The sequence below is a fragment of the Elephas maximus genome, chromosome 23, assembly GCF_024166365.1.
Source record: "Elephas maximus indicus isolate mEleMax1 chromosome 23, mEleMax1 primary haplotype, whole genome shotgun sequence".
NCBI classification, from domain to species: Eukaryota; Metazoa; Chordata; class Mammalia; order Proboscidea; family Elephantidae; genus Elephas; species Elephas maximus.
Window position 1 is genome coordinate 54,767,217 of NC_064841.1, and position 15,888 is coordinate 54,783,104.

Here is a 15,888-nt window from a genome sequence, read left to right on the forward strand (position 1 = left end):
CTGAACAGTTCATAATTTATGAAGTTTTCATATACATATTCCTATTGAATGGGAAAGCACATCTATAAAAATAGTTTCACTCCTTTGTACATGAACTAGAAAAACTCCTTACACAAGTGCTTCAGGGAACATGTAAAATAATGTTCATAGCAGTAATGTTGTTAACAAAAATTAGAAACAACCCAAATTTGTGACATATTCACACAGTGGACCATCATAAGGCAATGAAAAACAAACTGACTAAGCTGCACACAAATGGATGAATCTTAATATCATATTGAGTGAAAAAAAAAAGTGAGTTCTGGGTTACTATATATAGCATAGTTAAGATTTTTGTCAAGTTCTTAAACAACTAAAATTGAACTGCATATTACCTAGGTAGTATACGTGTATATACACACACTTAAGATAAAACTATTAAAATATCTACAAAAAAAGCACCAGAATGATAAACACGAAGGGCAAGGGGAAGAGAGACAGGCGCACAGGCTAGGAGAGAAACGTGGGTAAATATGAACTACTAAGTGTGCTAGTTCTCTGGCTGGATAACGTCATTGTGGATGTTCATTATAACGTTAATTAATCAATTAAAAAGAGCCATGCATAAGAGAAGATTATTAGTCTAATGCTGTATAGCTGTGGCAGAGGGGCAGGGAGAAAGTAAACTATAATAAAAATGCAGGAGGAAATTTCCAGATCTTTAAGAAGACGACGACACCAAGAAGAAGCGTGTCTGTAAAACTGGATGTAACCAGTTACTTGTCCTTAACAATTGATGCTATTGGTAGATTGTCATCAGTGGCCTACCTACAGTGAAGTGATTGTCCAAATAAGAAGTCAAGTAGCCAGATAACGTCAGCAGTGCTTTCTGCTTTCTCCTTCTGAGCTTGCTAAGCTTTTGGGATTTTGTCTGGACTCTCTTTGCTGCATCCCAAATCATTCCAACCAAGCATAGTCACTTTGGGCCTGGTCATCACCAGACGCACTGCGCCATGTGAAATCCCAAAAGTTGCCTGGTTTCAGTCTTTATATTTTGTTTGTAAAACAGGGTGATTATAAAATAATCTGAGTATCTGGGTCTCTATCTATGCCAGCCCCAACCTCCCTTACCGACTTCAGACATGCTGACCTTCACTTACTAAAAAACCAAAAAAAGAAACCAAACTCCCTCCAAATTATTAAGCAAACAATATATTACTTTGATCTAGGTCTCCCAACACTTGTTCCTTTGCTCAGCTGTCAAAGGCACACAGAGGTCCTCAAGATTCAACAGTCCAGGGTAGGGGGCAATTGTGATCAATTAAAAGAAGAAAAGTTAAGTCATTCTTCAAACTTCCTGGTTTGAGACGTATGTACATTTGGGGGGTGGAGGGGGCGGTATTCAACAATGATTTATAGCTCCAGACTCTTCCCAAGACTGCAGGTGAAGTGAAGAGCTTACCAATTCCACTTCCAGGCCAAGAAAAGCAAGAGACCAAGAGGAAGAGGTGACCCAGAAAAACTAAGGACTAAGTAGGTACCTCCTGTTAACAAAATCCAATGCCAACAAAGACCAGCTTGGGATAAGGAGTCATCAACAGCTTTTGTTTCCTGCCTACCCTGAAATATTGGGAAGTCTCACCCAAAATTCAAATCTAAAAGGCTCTGAGCAGCAGGCAAATTAAAAGGGAAAAGAAGCACCTTCTGCAGCAGACTCACTTGTATACAAAGAGCCCTACAATGGCCCACCTCCACATCACTAAGTTAGCCAGTCCCAGAGGTCCAGTCTGTGTTCTTGAGATCAGAAAAGATCTGTCCCCTCTCCTATGTTCAACAACAGTTACTTCTCAAAATTATATCTCTAGCCCTGACCTCGCTCTCTCCCTCGAGCTTCAGTCTCAGATCTGCAGCTTCCTGTCTCGTCTAGATGTTTGTTGTGCTTGTTAGGTGCCATTTCGAGTCAGTTCCAACTCAGAGCAACCCTATGTACAACAGAATGAAACACTTTTCAGTCCTGTGCTACCTTCATAATCATTATTATCTTTGAGTCCATTGAGGCAGCAACTGTGTGAACCCATCTCATTGAGGATCATCCTCTTTTTCGCTGACCCGCTAATTTAGCAAGCATGATGTCCTTCTCCACGGGCTGATGTCTCTTGATAGCAAGTCCAAAATACGTGAGACAAAGTCTTACCACCCTTGCTTCTAAGGACCATTCTGGCTGTACTTCTTCTAAGGCAGATTGGTTTGTTCTTTTGGCAGTCCATGGTATGTATTCAATATTCTTCACCAACACCATGATTCAAAGCTGTCAATTCTTCTTCAGTCTTCCTTATTCAGTGTCCAGCTTTTGCATGCATATGAGGTGACTGAAAACACCATAGCTTGGATCAGGTATAGATGCTTACCTAGTAGAAACCTTGTTGCTGTTGTTAGGTGCCATCGAGTCGGCTGGGACTCATAGCAACCCTATGCACAACAGAAGGAAACAGTGCCTTGTCCTGAGCCATCCTTACAATCATTGTTATGCTTAAACTCATTGTTGCAGCCACTGTGTCAATCCACCTCATTGAGAGTCTTCCTCTTTTCCGCTGACTCTGCCAACCATGATGTCCTTCTCCAGGGACTGATCCTTCCTGACAACATGTCTGAAATATGTAAGACGCAATCTCGCCATCCTTGCCTCTACGAAGCATTCTGGCTGTACTTCTTCTAAGATATATTTGTTCATTCCTTTGGCAGTCCATGGCATATTCAATATTCTTTGCCAACACCACAATTCAAAGGCGTCAATTCTTCTTCAGTCTTCCTTATTCATTGTTCAGCTTTCACATGCATATGATACGATTGAAAATACCATGGCTTGGGTCAGGCGCACCTTAGTCTTCAGGGTGACATCTTTGCTCATCAACACTTTGAAGAGGTCCTTTGCAGATTTGCCCAATGCAATGAGTCTTTTGATTTCTTGACTGCTGCTTCCATGGCTGTTGATTGTGGATCCAAGTAAAATGAAATCTTTGACAACTTCAATCTTTTCTCCGTTTATCATGATGTTGCTCATTGATCCAGTTGTGAGGATTTTTGTTTTCTTTTTGTTGAGGTGTAATCCATACTGAAGGCTGTGGTCTTTGATTTTCATTAGTAAGTGCTTCAAGTCCTCTTCACTTTCAGCAAGCAAGGTTGTGTCATCTGCATAATGCAGGTTGTTAATGAGTCTTCCTCCAATCCTGATGCCCCGTTCTTCATATAGTCCAGCTTCTCAGATTACTTGCTCAGCATACAGACTGAATAGCTATGGTGAAAGAATACAACCTTGACTCACACCTTTCCTGATTTTAAGCCAATCAGTATCCCCTTGTTCTGTCCAAAAAACTGCCTCTTGATCTATGTAAAGGTTCCTCATGAGCACGAGTAAGTGTCCTGGAATTCCCATTCTTCACAGTGTTGTCCATAGTTTGTTATGATCCACACAGTCGAATGCCTTTGCATAGTCAATAAAACACAGGTAAACATTTTTTAAACATCCTTCTGGTATGCTCTGCTTTCAGCCAGGATCCATCTGACATCAGCAATGATATCCCTGGTTCCACATCCTCTTCTGAAACCGGCCTGAATTTCTGGCAGTTCCCTGTCGATACACTGCTGCAGCTGTTTATGATCTTCAGCAAAATTTTGCTTGCGTGTGATATTAATGATATTGTTCTAAATGTTCCACATTCAGCGGGATCACCTTTCTTGGGAATAGGCATAAATATGGATCTCTTCCAGTCAGTTGGCCAGGAAAATGTCTTCCATATTTCTCAGCATAGGCGAGTGAGCACCTCCAGAGCTGCATGTTTGTTGAAACATCTCAATTGATATTCCATCAATTCCTGGAGCCTTGTTGCTCGCCAATGCCTACACAGCAGCTTGGATTTCTTCCTTCAGTACCATCAGTTCCTGGTCATATGCCACCTCTTGAAATGGTTGAACATCGACTAATTCCTTTTGGTATAACGAATCTGTGTATTCCTTCCATCTTCGGTTGATGTTTCCTGCGTCGTTTAGTATTTTCCCCATAAAATCTTTCACTGTTGCAACTCGGGGCTTGAACTTTTTCTTCAGTTCTTTTAGCTTGAGAAACGCCAAGTGTGTTCTTCCCTTTTGGTTTTCCATCTCCAGCTGTTTGCATATGCCATTATAATACTTTGTCTTCTTGAGACACCCTTTGAAATCTTCCATTCAGTTCTTTTACTTCATCAATTCTTCCTTTTGCTTTAGCTGCTTGACGTATGAGGGCAAGTTTCAGAGTCTCCTCTGACATCCATCTTGGTATTTTCTTTCTTTCCTGTCTTTTCAATGACCTCTTGCTTTCTTCACGTATGATGTCCTTGATGTCATTCCACAACTTGTCTGGTCTTCGGTCACTAGTGTTCAATGCATCAAATCTACTCTTCAGATGGTCTCTAAATTCAGGTAGGATATATTCAAGGTCATATTTTCGCTCCTGTGGACTTACTCTGATTTTTTTCAGTTTCATCTTGAACTTGCATATGAGCAATTGATGGTCTGTTCCACAGTCGGCCCCTGGCCTTGTTCTGACTGATGATGCTCAGCTTTTCCATCGTCTCTTTCCCAGATGTAGTTGGTTTGATATCTGTGTGTTCTATCTGGCGAGGTCCATGTGCATTGTCGCTGTTTACGTTGGCGAAAGAAGGTATTTGCAATGAAGAAGTCGTTGGTCTTGCGAAATTCTATCATTCGATCTCTGGCATTGTTTCTATCACCAAGGCCATATTTTCCACCTACTGATCCTTCCTCTTTGTTTCCAACTTTCGCATTCTAATTGCCAATAATTATCAATGCATCTTGATTGCGTGTTCGATCAATTTCAGACTGCAGCAGCTGATAAAAATCTTCTATTTCTTCATCTTTGGCCCTAGTGGTTGGTGCATAAATTTGAATAATAGTCGTATTAACTGGTCTTCCCTGTAGGCGTATGGATATTATCCTATCACTGACAGCGTTCTACTTCAGGATAGATCTTGAAACGTTCTTTTTGACGATGAATGCAGCACCATTCCTCTTCAAGTTGTCATTCCAAGCATAGTAGACCATATGATTGTCTTATTCAAAATGGCCAGTACCAGTCCATTTCACCTCACTAATGCCTGAGATATCGATGTTTATGCGTTCCACTTCATTTTTGACGATTTCCAGTTTTCCTACATTCATACTTAATACATTCCAGGTTCCGATTATTAATGGATTTTTGCAGCTGTTTCTTCTCATTTTGAGTCATGCCACATCAGCAAATGAAGGTCCTGAAAGCTCTACTCCATCCACATCATTAAGGGTGACTCTACTTTGAAATGGCAGCTCTTCCCCAGTCATGTTTTGAGTGCCTTCCAACCTCGGGGGCTCTTCTTCCAGCACTATATTAAACAGTGCTCCACTGCTATTCATAAGGTTTTCACTGGCTAATGCTTTTCAGAAGTAGACTGCCGGGTTCTTCTTCCTAGTCTGCCTTAGTCTGGAAGCTCAGCTGAAACCTGTCCTCCATTGGTGACCCTGCTGGAATCTGAATACCAGTGGCATAACTTCCAACATCACAGCAACACACAAGCCCCCACAGTACGACAAACTGACAGACACGTGGGGGAGTAGAAACCTTAGCAGTAGTTAAAATTAGCTCTACCCCATTCATATGAGTCACGGGAAAACAGGCCCTAAAAACATTAATTCATGTGGTCTCTGTAAATACACCAGCATGCAGAGTGCAGGTCACCCTCCTCTCAGCTTCATGCTGAGATGCTTCTTTCATGTCCCTCCAACAACTGAACAATATTTAAAGGCACACTGATCACCTCTCCCCCTAAACTAGGTCCCCCCCATGCTTCCTTATCTCTGCTAATTGAACCATTATTTCCCTGGCTGACTCAAGGCTTGTAAAAACCCTTGGCAAGGCATATTTCCTTATTTTGCCCCAACCCTTCAACCATTTGGTACCAAACTGTCATAATTCTGTCTTTTACAATGTTTCCTGCATATCTTTTCCTTATAGCTTCACCTTAAAAGCCTCAGTGGCACAAGCGTCTTACCTAGACACCCACCTCTACATCAGCCTACTGAATCCTAAGCACACCACTATCACATTTATCATTTTATATCAATTCACTTGTAAAAGCACTTTCAAAGCAAGACCCTCCACGACTGAGTCTTTGGGTATGGCCACTGTTAAGGGAAAGGTGACAAAGTAGATCTAGAGGAGTAAGCAGAGAAGGAGGTATAGAACCAGGATAGAGTGTGTAGGAGGAAGGTGTAGAGATGGGGGAAAGCACAGAACAAGGTATGGGTGGCAAATTTTGCTCACTTCTAACTCTAACATCCTCATTCAAGTCAATGTCTGCATGCCAGCCAATACCTTGGGGAACTGACAAAAAGGACTGATACTAGCATTAGAAAATATTAATTAGAAATCTGTTTAAGTGTACAAGAGACCACAACACTGAACTCAGGTACACAGAAGGTCAAGATTACAGTAAAAGATTTAAAAAATCCCAGGATACTCAGGAGTTCACCATCTGCTCATATGTGTGTTGGACAACAAGGAACTCCAATACTTGAAATGTCATTCTGTATTGCTCAAGCACTCCTGTCCACCTACTCCTTTTTTGGTTCTTTTTTTAAATTCTGAAAATGCTGTCCTTTATCATATAAGAATGTGAAGATATTTATTAGGGAAAAATAGAACAAGTTAATATTTAGTCAAATGTCTTCAACTAAACTCCTCCTTTAAAAAAACTGAAATATTGCCACTAGTGTTAAAGGATAAACACACCAGTATAAAATATCCCTATTTTCCAAAGTTTTGTTGTGTTGAGTCATTCATTTGCATTTAAAGAGAAGTTTTACACTTTGCATTCCACTTTGGAGAGTGGCGTCTGGGGTCTTAAACGCTAGCAAGAGGCCATCTAAGACGCATCAGTTGGTCTCAACCCACCTGGACCAAAATAGAATGAAGAATACCATGGACACAAGGTAATTACGAGCCCAAGAGACAGAAAGAGCCACATAAACCAGAAACTGCATCAGCCTGAGACCAGAAGAACTAGACGGTGCCCAGCTACAACCTTTGACTCTCCTGAGAGGGAACACAACAGAGAACCCCTGAGGGAACAGAACAGTGGGATGCAGACCCCAAATTCTTGAAAAAAGACCAGACTTAACGGTCTGACTGAGACTAGAAGGACCTGGGTGGTCATAGCCCCCAGATCTTCTGCTGGCCCAGGATAGGAACCATTCCTTAAGCCAACTCTTCAGACAGGGATTGGACTGGACAAGGGGATGGAGAGGGATGCTGATGAGGAGTGAGCTCCTTGGATCTGGTAGACACTTGAGACTATGGAGGAGAGATGAGAGGGTAGAGCGGGTTAGAGGCTGGTGAAATGGACATAAAAGTGAGAGTGGAGGGAAGGTGAGGCCCATCTCATCAGGGGGAGAGCAACTGGGAGCATGCAGCAAGGTGTATGTAAGTTTTTGTGTGCGAGACTGACTTGATTTGTAAACTTTCACTTAAAGCACAATAAAAATTTTAAAGAAATAAAATATAAAGAGAAGTTTTAATATAATCTTATTCATCAAAAATACTATTATATATTAAGTTATGTTCAAAGATCCTTCCAGCCCTAAATTTCTGTGATTCAGTAATGGCGAAACAATCTTCCAAGACATAAAAGCTGAAGAAATTTACTGGTAATCCAGTTAAGTTTATAAAACAATTGTAAAATTGTTTATAAAGTAATTAGAAATGATTAAGTCAGGTGTAACAATGACATCTCTAAACAAACAAACAAATAAACCCTCTGGTTATAATGCCAATCACAAAATTCTCCTAATTTCAGGAAGTGAAAATTCAGACAAAATAGTGGCACTTCATTTAAGGAGGCAAGGGGTGGGGAATACAAATGTTGAAATAGTAAATCAGGAAAAATTACAACTGATGACAATGATAGTTGTATCAATTTTCTGCCAGTGTTTTACAAAGTGTTACTTCCAAGGTACATAATAAACCTGAGTATTTGTCTTCAATTACAGTAAAAATAAATTAAAACATTCAGCGTCTCTATCAGCCAGTTTATGACCAGCACGTTTATGTGCTAAAATCCTGCACTGCAGGCCCCCGTGTTGTCACTGCCCATCAGTTACTGGGCATAAACGGGAAGGAAGCACGTTTTACCTCCTTGCTGCAGTGCCACAGCTGCTGCTCAGGCACCGGGAAGGCCGTCTCCGCGGAGATGAGCTCCTTGACGTCGAGGACGGTCGCGGAAGACAGGACTTCGAAGGTCCTGCAGCCCATGCAGCTCGGGAGAACAGTCACCCGGACCCACCTGCGCGAAAGGCAAAGGAGCTCAGAGGGGCGGGTGCAAGCAGAGCGGGCCACGTGGGGGGGGCGGGGGCGGCGGCCGCTGGTCCCCGAGCCCGCCCTCCCGTCCTCCCGCCGGGAAGCCCCACCCGTAGGTTACCTGTCCCCCATCTCCGGCGTCCTCCCCCACAGGCCGCGGGGCCGAGGCTGCAGGGCCGGGGGCCTTTCCCGGGACCGCGGGGCCTGGGCCGGGGACTGCAGAGCCCCGACCGCGCGCCGCGCTGGTCACGGCCGGTGCCGCCGAGGGCGCCGCGGCCCGGCAGGTCCCCGGCGCACAGAGCCGCCCGGCGTGGGCCGGGGGCACAGGATTTTCATCGCTCGGCCGGGCCGGGCCAGGCCGCCCTAAGCGCGGCGGGTGCAGAAATGCAAGAGGAAGAGAGGAAAGCACGGCGGGCCGAGAGAGCAAAGGAAGGCGGCGCCGCGCGCTCCGCTCCGAGGCCGCCCGCGGGCACGCGCCACCGGAACCGTTAGTCAAAGCCCGCGGGCGCGCGCCCCGCCCCGGCCTCGCCCGGGCCCGCCTCCCCCACCCCGCCCAGCCGTCAATGGCCCCGCCCACAGGCTGGGGCGGCGCGGTTGGCTGAATTTGCTGCTCGCCGGCCTGCGCAACCATAAAAAGTAATGTGTCCGCGCCGTGCGTCTAAAGAGAAGGTGCACGCTCCCTGAGTGCAGTAGTTCGGTTCCATGCCGAACGAGGTACTTCTTGATAAGTCTCCTTCAACGTGAAGGACTTGTATCCTACGAAAGCATCTCCAAATAAGATGGACAATGGCCTCTTGGGCACAGGAGAACCGGGTGGTTGCAAAACACAGTTTATTCCATGGTTTCGTTTCGTGTTTGTTTTAGTATCAATGGTTCAGTTTACTGGAGGAGGGGAAGCTAGCAGGCAAGTGATATCTGAGAATACACATAAATATAGTCTATGACATGATAAAAATATACATCACTTTTTTGATGCTATTATATTGTTTGTACCCTGTTTCCCTATGACAAATGCAAGCTCCTTGGAGGCAGGAACTTGGGTCCTAGAGTTGATGGAGTCTCCCCACAGTAACTAACGTTCCCTTGTAATTTGAAAGTGTGATGAGTGTAAATTCAAAGACTGATGAGTCTTCGGGAATGTCAGTCCCTCCCTTTGGCTTATTTCTCATAGATAGATAAGCCACCTTGCAAAAAGGGCAGCATGTAGAAGACAATTCAAAGGCTACATCACAAACAGGTAAACTTGTATGCTTCGTACTTAAATACCCTGAATAGAATTAAATTTTAGAGTTGACTTTAAAAATGGTATTAATCTTTCTGTTTTTCAGTTAGCATTTCTCCCTCTCCCCTTCCCCCCCCAAAATTATTACTCAGAACTCATTATCAGTAATAAATACATAGAATATCCTTACATACAGCTGTTCCATCCCTTCTTTCTCACCATACTTCAAAGGGAAAGTGCTGTAAATCGTGCGTACCTTTCTCCACTCGGAAGAAGTCATCGTGTTCATGCAGAGGAGAGTATGCAACACAACATAAAGATCAGGTCAGAAAACCCTAATACTTACTAATATTTACTTCTTCAATTGGCCAAGACTGTACCACCAAATGCATTAGATATCAGCAAGTAGAAAGAACAGGAGTTTTCATATCTATCAAAAGACCTCTCTCTCTGGACCAAGTACCATGCTCAGTCACTAAGGCCTGCAAACGGAGACCCTGCTGTAGTATCACAGCACACCTACCCCAGGACAGCTCCTTCATGCCTAAATCCTTCCCATTAAAATACTTCACCTTCCACCAACAGTTTTCTCTGAAGCAGACAGACATGCTGGGGCAAGCCTACCAGCTGATACAAATTATGCTATTTTTCTCTCTCCAGATTTTATGAAAAAAAAAAAAATTTTTTTTTTTTTTTAGGAACTGAAGAAGGACCTCTGGTGGCTGCGACTGTTAAGTGCGCACCTGCTCACCAAAAGGTTGGCAGTTTGAACCCACAAGCCACTCCCAGAAAGAAAGACCAGGCAATCTGCTTCCGTAAAGACTGGAGCCTAGAAAACCCTATGGGGTAGTTCTGCTCTGTCACATGGGGTCACTATGAGTTGAAAATTGACTCAATGGCCCTGAACAACAAGAAGAACTAAAATATAACAAAAAAAAAAAATCCAAACCAGTTGCCTTGGAGTGGACTCCAACTCATGGCGACCCCATGTGGGTCAGAGTAGAACTGTGCTCCACAGGGTTTTCAATGGCTGTTTTTTTGGAAGTAGATCATGAGGCCTTTCTTCAAAGGTGCCCTGTGTAGACTCAAGCCTCCAACCTTTCCATTAGCAGTGAGCATGTAAACTATTCACACCACCTAGAGACTCCAGGAACTAAAGTTTAGGAGCCAGTCAAGGCAGGACATCTCTCACGAAATTCACCTTTCAGCCTCCTTTTCTTCTTTGCTCTCTACAGAGGGTAAGAACCTGGCCATACTGTTTCCCTGAAGTAAAGGATGAAATCCCAATCCCCAGTATGGTCTACCATATTCCCCATGTCTGGGTCCTGAGCTGTTTCAGTAATCTTGTCTCTCTCTCTCTTTCTCTCTCTCTCTGCTGTCTGTTCCATTTCTCTAGAATGTCTTCCTTCCCTGGGGGTCAGAAAAACTGGAATTTTTTAAGATTCAGCTCAGATGCCACCTTTTGTATGACGCTTTCCCCAAGGTAGAATAGACTAATCTTTTTGCCACTTCTCTAAACCTAAACAAGCTCTGTTTGTTTTATTGCATACATGCATTTATTGCATTTACTTCAGTGAGATCCCGAAGGCAAGGACTGGTCAAGCATCATTACAGGTTACGCAGCTACTAGATCTCAGCATTGTAACCAGGGGCAGATTATCCAATAGACAAAGTAAACAAGGTGCTTACCTTGCTTACCAGATCACTTGTAGTAAGCAATTTCATTGTAGTGAAATTGTTCACTATAGATTAGTAAATAAGCACAAATAAGCCTGTGCTTACTTGTGCATACTGGGTAATCCATCCCTGTCAGGGACTGTAAATTTGAAAAGTGGCTTTGATTCTGTAGGAAGGTGCAGTGGGGTTGGAAGAGAGACAGATACCTGCCATACCTAGAAGCAGAATCTTTGATGTGGTAAAAAAAGAAAAAAGTGAAATTGTTCACTACCGATGCTTTGGTAAGTGAGGTAAACACTATGCTTACCTTACCTATTAGATGATCTGCCCCTGATTGGAACCCGGTATTTGTAACAATGGTGACGAAACCAGACCGAGACTCTTCGTCAGAAAACAGATGTTCATCAAATCACATCATAAAGGAAAAGCACAGGGAAAGATGAAAGCATTGAGCACGGAAGCCAAACAGATTGTGGGAAGTTCGGGTGGGAGGCAACCTTGGGAGTCAGGAAAGGCCCCCTTGAGTGTTGCTATGGATTGAATCGTGTCCCCCAAAAATATGTGCTGGAATTCCAGCCTTTATACCTGTGGATGTGATCCTGTTTGGAATTAAGGTTTTCTTTGTTATGTTAGTTAGATCATACAGGAGTAGGCTTGGTTCTAGATGTGATCACTTCTGACTTATGAAAAGAGCAGATTAGACAGGAAGACGGGCAGGGCAGAGCCAACAAACCAGGGAACAGCGACAAGGAAGGAATCAGCTCAGCAGCCGAGACCCTGATTTGGGCTTTTAGCCTTCAGAACTGTGAGAAAATAAATTTCTGTCTGTTTCTGTTAACAGCAGCACTAGCTAACTAAAACACGCATGGAGATTCGTGTATGTGTACGTGCTTTCGTTTTCATAAAGTAGAATCACATAGATAACTTTTTAGTTTTTCTGCTCATTATCATTATATATTTTAATCACCTAGTTTTCTCAACCTCAAACTGTATCTATTGACAGTCCACTAAAGAAGGTGAAGAAATTAAATGATATTTGCAGTGTAAGTTTTATAACTGGTTTTTGTTTGTATTTGTAATGGAATTACTTGTTACTACTTTTTTTTTTTTTTTACACTTCCCTCCCCCGTGCCACAGGATTGGGGTGGTTATATTGCTATGTCGGTTAGTGGGCTGGCCACTGGCTTCCCAAGAGTAGCTCTACCTTGAATGGTGATTGATATTTTTGTCTACATTAGTGAGTAAAACAATGAGGGAAAAACACTGCACTCCTTCTACCTGCTTTCCTTATGCGCAAACCAGGCAAACAGGATGTGGTGACTGGGGTATGGGGCAGAGTTGAAGACCTGAACGGCAGAAGGATGGCCTGAACCAAGAGCCGGTTATAAGAAGTGTAACAGATTTGACTGAGGAAGGAGGCTGATGGAAAGAAGCTTCGAACAGCTGGACTTTAAGGTATACATTTTAAAGGTGTAGTCGGCGCGGGAAATACAGATCTGGAACTCACGAGATATGTCAAAGCTAAGAGTATAAATTTAGAAATCATTTATTTAATCATTAGAGTAATATTTACTGAAGCCCTGCAGTGTCCTAGGTGGACACACTTTTAAGCAACAGGGATGCAACAATGAGCAAATAAATCCCTAACCTCATGCTTCCATTCTAGTGGAGGAAGCCACACAATAAATAGACAAGTGATATATAAATTCAGGTAATGAATCAGGTAAAGATAAAAACACAGTTTCCAGCCAGTCAACCCTGAATCCTGGTGACCCCATGTGTGTCGGAGTAGAACTGTGATCCACAGGGTTTTCAGTGGTTGATTTTCCAGAATTAGATCACCAGGCCTTTCTTCTGAGGTACCTCCGGGTGGACTCAAGTCTCCAGCCTTTCGGTTAGCAGCTGAGGGTGTTAGCAATTTGGACCACCCAGGGATTCCCAAGTAAGGATAACACACTACTGACAAAGGAGGAAGGCTGGGCATGATAAGAAAGTAAAGGAGAAAGGCTGGCTATAGAGCTCCTTCCTGCGATGCGATATTTGAGCAGAGACAGGAGTGAAATGCAGGAAGATGAGATTATATGAGAAGAAAAGAGGACCAGAGCAACTGGTGCAGTCTACGCTTTCACCATCTTTGACCTGGATTAGTACAACCACCTCCTATTTGGTATCCTTCCTCTAGTTTCTCTCTTCTCCAGTCCATTCCCCAATCCAGCACAAAATCAGATTTGGAATTGGCGTCTGTTTTGTTTACTGCTGGATCTCAGGGCCTGGAAGAGGATCTGACACAGAACAAGTGGTCAGTAAATATGAATGCATGGCGAAAGGAAGGAAGGAATAGCTAGAAATTACCGAAAAGGAAATAAGCTCAAACATTATTCATAGTTCCAACGCCCCAATACAAGCAATTTTTTTGTACACTGCCATTAATATAAGGTTGTTTCCTATGATTGCAATTAGCCTGTAGGTACAATTGGAAATCCTGATTTTCCTGTGTATCGTATCATAGGATTTTTCAACATTATCATGAAATAAGATTGTTTCTAATAGCTGTATGATATTCCATGGAGAAGGCATATTCTAGGTCACTAATCCTATTGCTATTCATGTGGATATTTTAATTTTTCAAAACTATACACACTTCAGTAATTTGTGCAGGACATCTGTGATCACAATGCTGAGGAGAAATGTTGGGAAAACGACGTGCTCCAGGGAATGTTTAGCTGAGCCTTTGGCTCATCAAGTGCAGGACAGAAAGAGTCAAAATTTAGTCCTTTCTTTTACAGTGAGTCCAAATTCAATAAGAAATGGGGAGTCCTGGGACGGCCCTTCGAGCTTAGTTCACAGAGATGGGCAAATGACATGGTTTTATGAAACATTCGGGACTCCACAGGACAGGGCAGAACACGATTCTACCCTCTCTCAACACCCCTGCTTTAACCTGCCCTGGAGGCAGTTTCACCCCCTCTTCCCAAGTGGAGTGCTGGGCATGGTTCCCAGCTTCCCAGTTACTCTTAGATGATAATCATTGTCCAGTCACCTTCGGTCACTAAAGGAGACTCATTCAAGTCATTGGAAATCTTATGCAGGCGAATAGTCAACACTCCAGTCTAGTCCAATGTAAAAATTCTTAAATAGCAACTGGGCTACCTTCAGTCTTGTCAATTCTCAGCCACACACATCGTGTTAACTCAGTCTGGAGGCACAGAAGAAAGCTGAGAACTTCCTTCCCCCGAAGCAAAGCTCAGGGACTCTTATGGAATGGAACAGATCTAATAGCATGTCTTTCATCAGAGGGGATCAGTCAATTAGCATGTGGGGAATGCTTACCAGCTATGTAACAGACAAAATTACAACAAATGATTACTCCTTTTTTATTTTTTAAATGAGTCAGTGCAATCGTTTTGCTTTAAAACTAAAAAGGTGATGATATTGTGTGTGTGCAATTCAGTTAAATCCTAAGGAATGAGTAAAAACCATAAGCCAAACTGAGACAGGGGAAGATTTTTAAGGCAGAGGAAACAATCCCTGCAAAATCATGAAGTCAAAAAATTGCACCATGGTTAAGGAACTTCCAGTAGTTTCATATGATAAAAATGGAGGGTAGAATTCATGTAAGAGTGTAGAAAAAGATGTCACTGGAGAAGTTTGCAGGAATATGGTCATGAGATCTCCTTTTGTCACATGAAGGAAATGAGGAGCCATGTCAGATTTTAGGCAAGATTACTAGGTAATCGTAATTGCATTTATGCTTCCTCAGGCAGCAACACTGAGGATGAATTGGAAGGAGACGAGACTTAAAATAGGAACAAAACAAAACAAAAAATGGTTATCAGTGAAATTAAGTAGGATTTAACAACTTGAACTTCCTCGAAAGAATGGCCTAGCAATCTACTTTTAAAAGATCCTAGCTACTGAAAACTCTATGGGGCACAATTCTACTCTTGACACATATGGGAGTGCCATGAGTCAGAATCAACTCAGTGGAAACAAGGCCATGGTTGACTTAGTTCTGTGCTCCAGAACCTTCAAGAATTCCCCAATGAGTGTAGGATCAAGTTCAAGTCCCATGACAATTTAGCCCCTGTCAACCTTCTCAGATTCATCTGCAGCCACCCCACCACCCATACATAATACCTGCTATCTCCACAATGGAGTGATAATAATATGTAACATTCATTGAGTACTTAACCATGTTCCAGGCATCTACTAAAAGCCTTATGGAATTTAGCTCATTTTATCTTCCCAACAACCCCATGAGGTACACAAGCCCTCAATTTTCAGATAAGAAAAATGAGACTCAACAGCTTCCCTACAGTCACACAGCTATAAATGGGAGAGCCAGGATTTGAACCAAGGTAGTCCAACAACAGGGCCCAAGCATTTAAATAGTAAAATGTACTACTTATATTGCCTAGATATCCCCATGTACTACACCTGAGTTGTCACCACCTGCCTCTCCATCTAATAAACTCCTAAGTCCTAGTTCAAGAGTTACCCTTCTCTCAGCCCTCCCAACTCTTCCAGGCTATTGCTTTGCATATAACTTGTTTGCACATTGTTATTATAGCATGTATCACATTTTTTGGGGAAAAAGATGTGGCAGTCTGCTTCTGTAAAGATATAC

At 42.8% G+C, this 15,888-nt stretch overlaps 1 protein-coding gene across 2 annotated transcripts in view; it reads right to left on the reverse strand.

Moving 5' to 3' along the window:
- SACS (sacsin molecular chaperone) overlaps positions 1-15,888 on the reverse strand; it is a 147,083-nt gene that overhangs the window by 76,439 nt on the left and 54,756 nt on the right. Inside the window, exons 1-2 of one of the 2 annotated variants that reach the window (XM_049867141.1) lie at positions 8,484-8,834; positions 8,198-8,348 (exon numbers count right to left, since the gene is read on the reverse strand). In XM_049867141.1, coding sequence (XP_049723098.1) covers positions 8,198-8,348; positions 8,484-8,494 — 162 coding nt within the window. In that variant the 5' untranslated portion in view covers positions 8,495-8,834. Of the gene's footprint in view, positions 1-8,197; positions 8,349-8,483; positions 8,835-15,888 lie in introns of those variants that run through there. The other variant, XM_049867140.1, reaches the window with a different exon arrangement.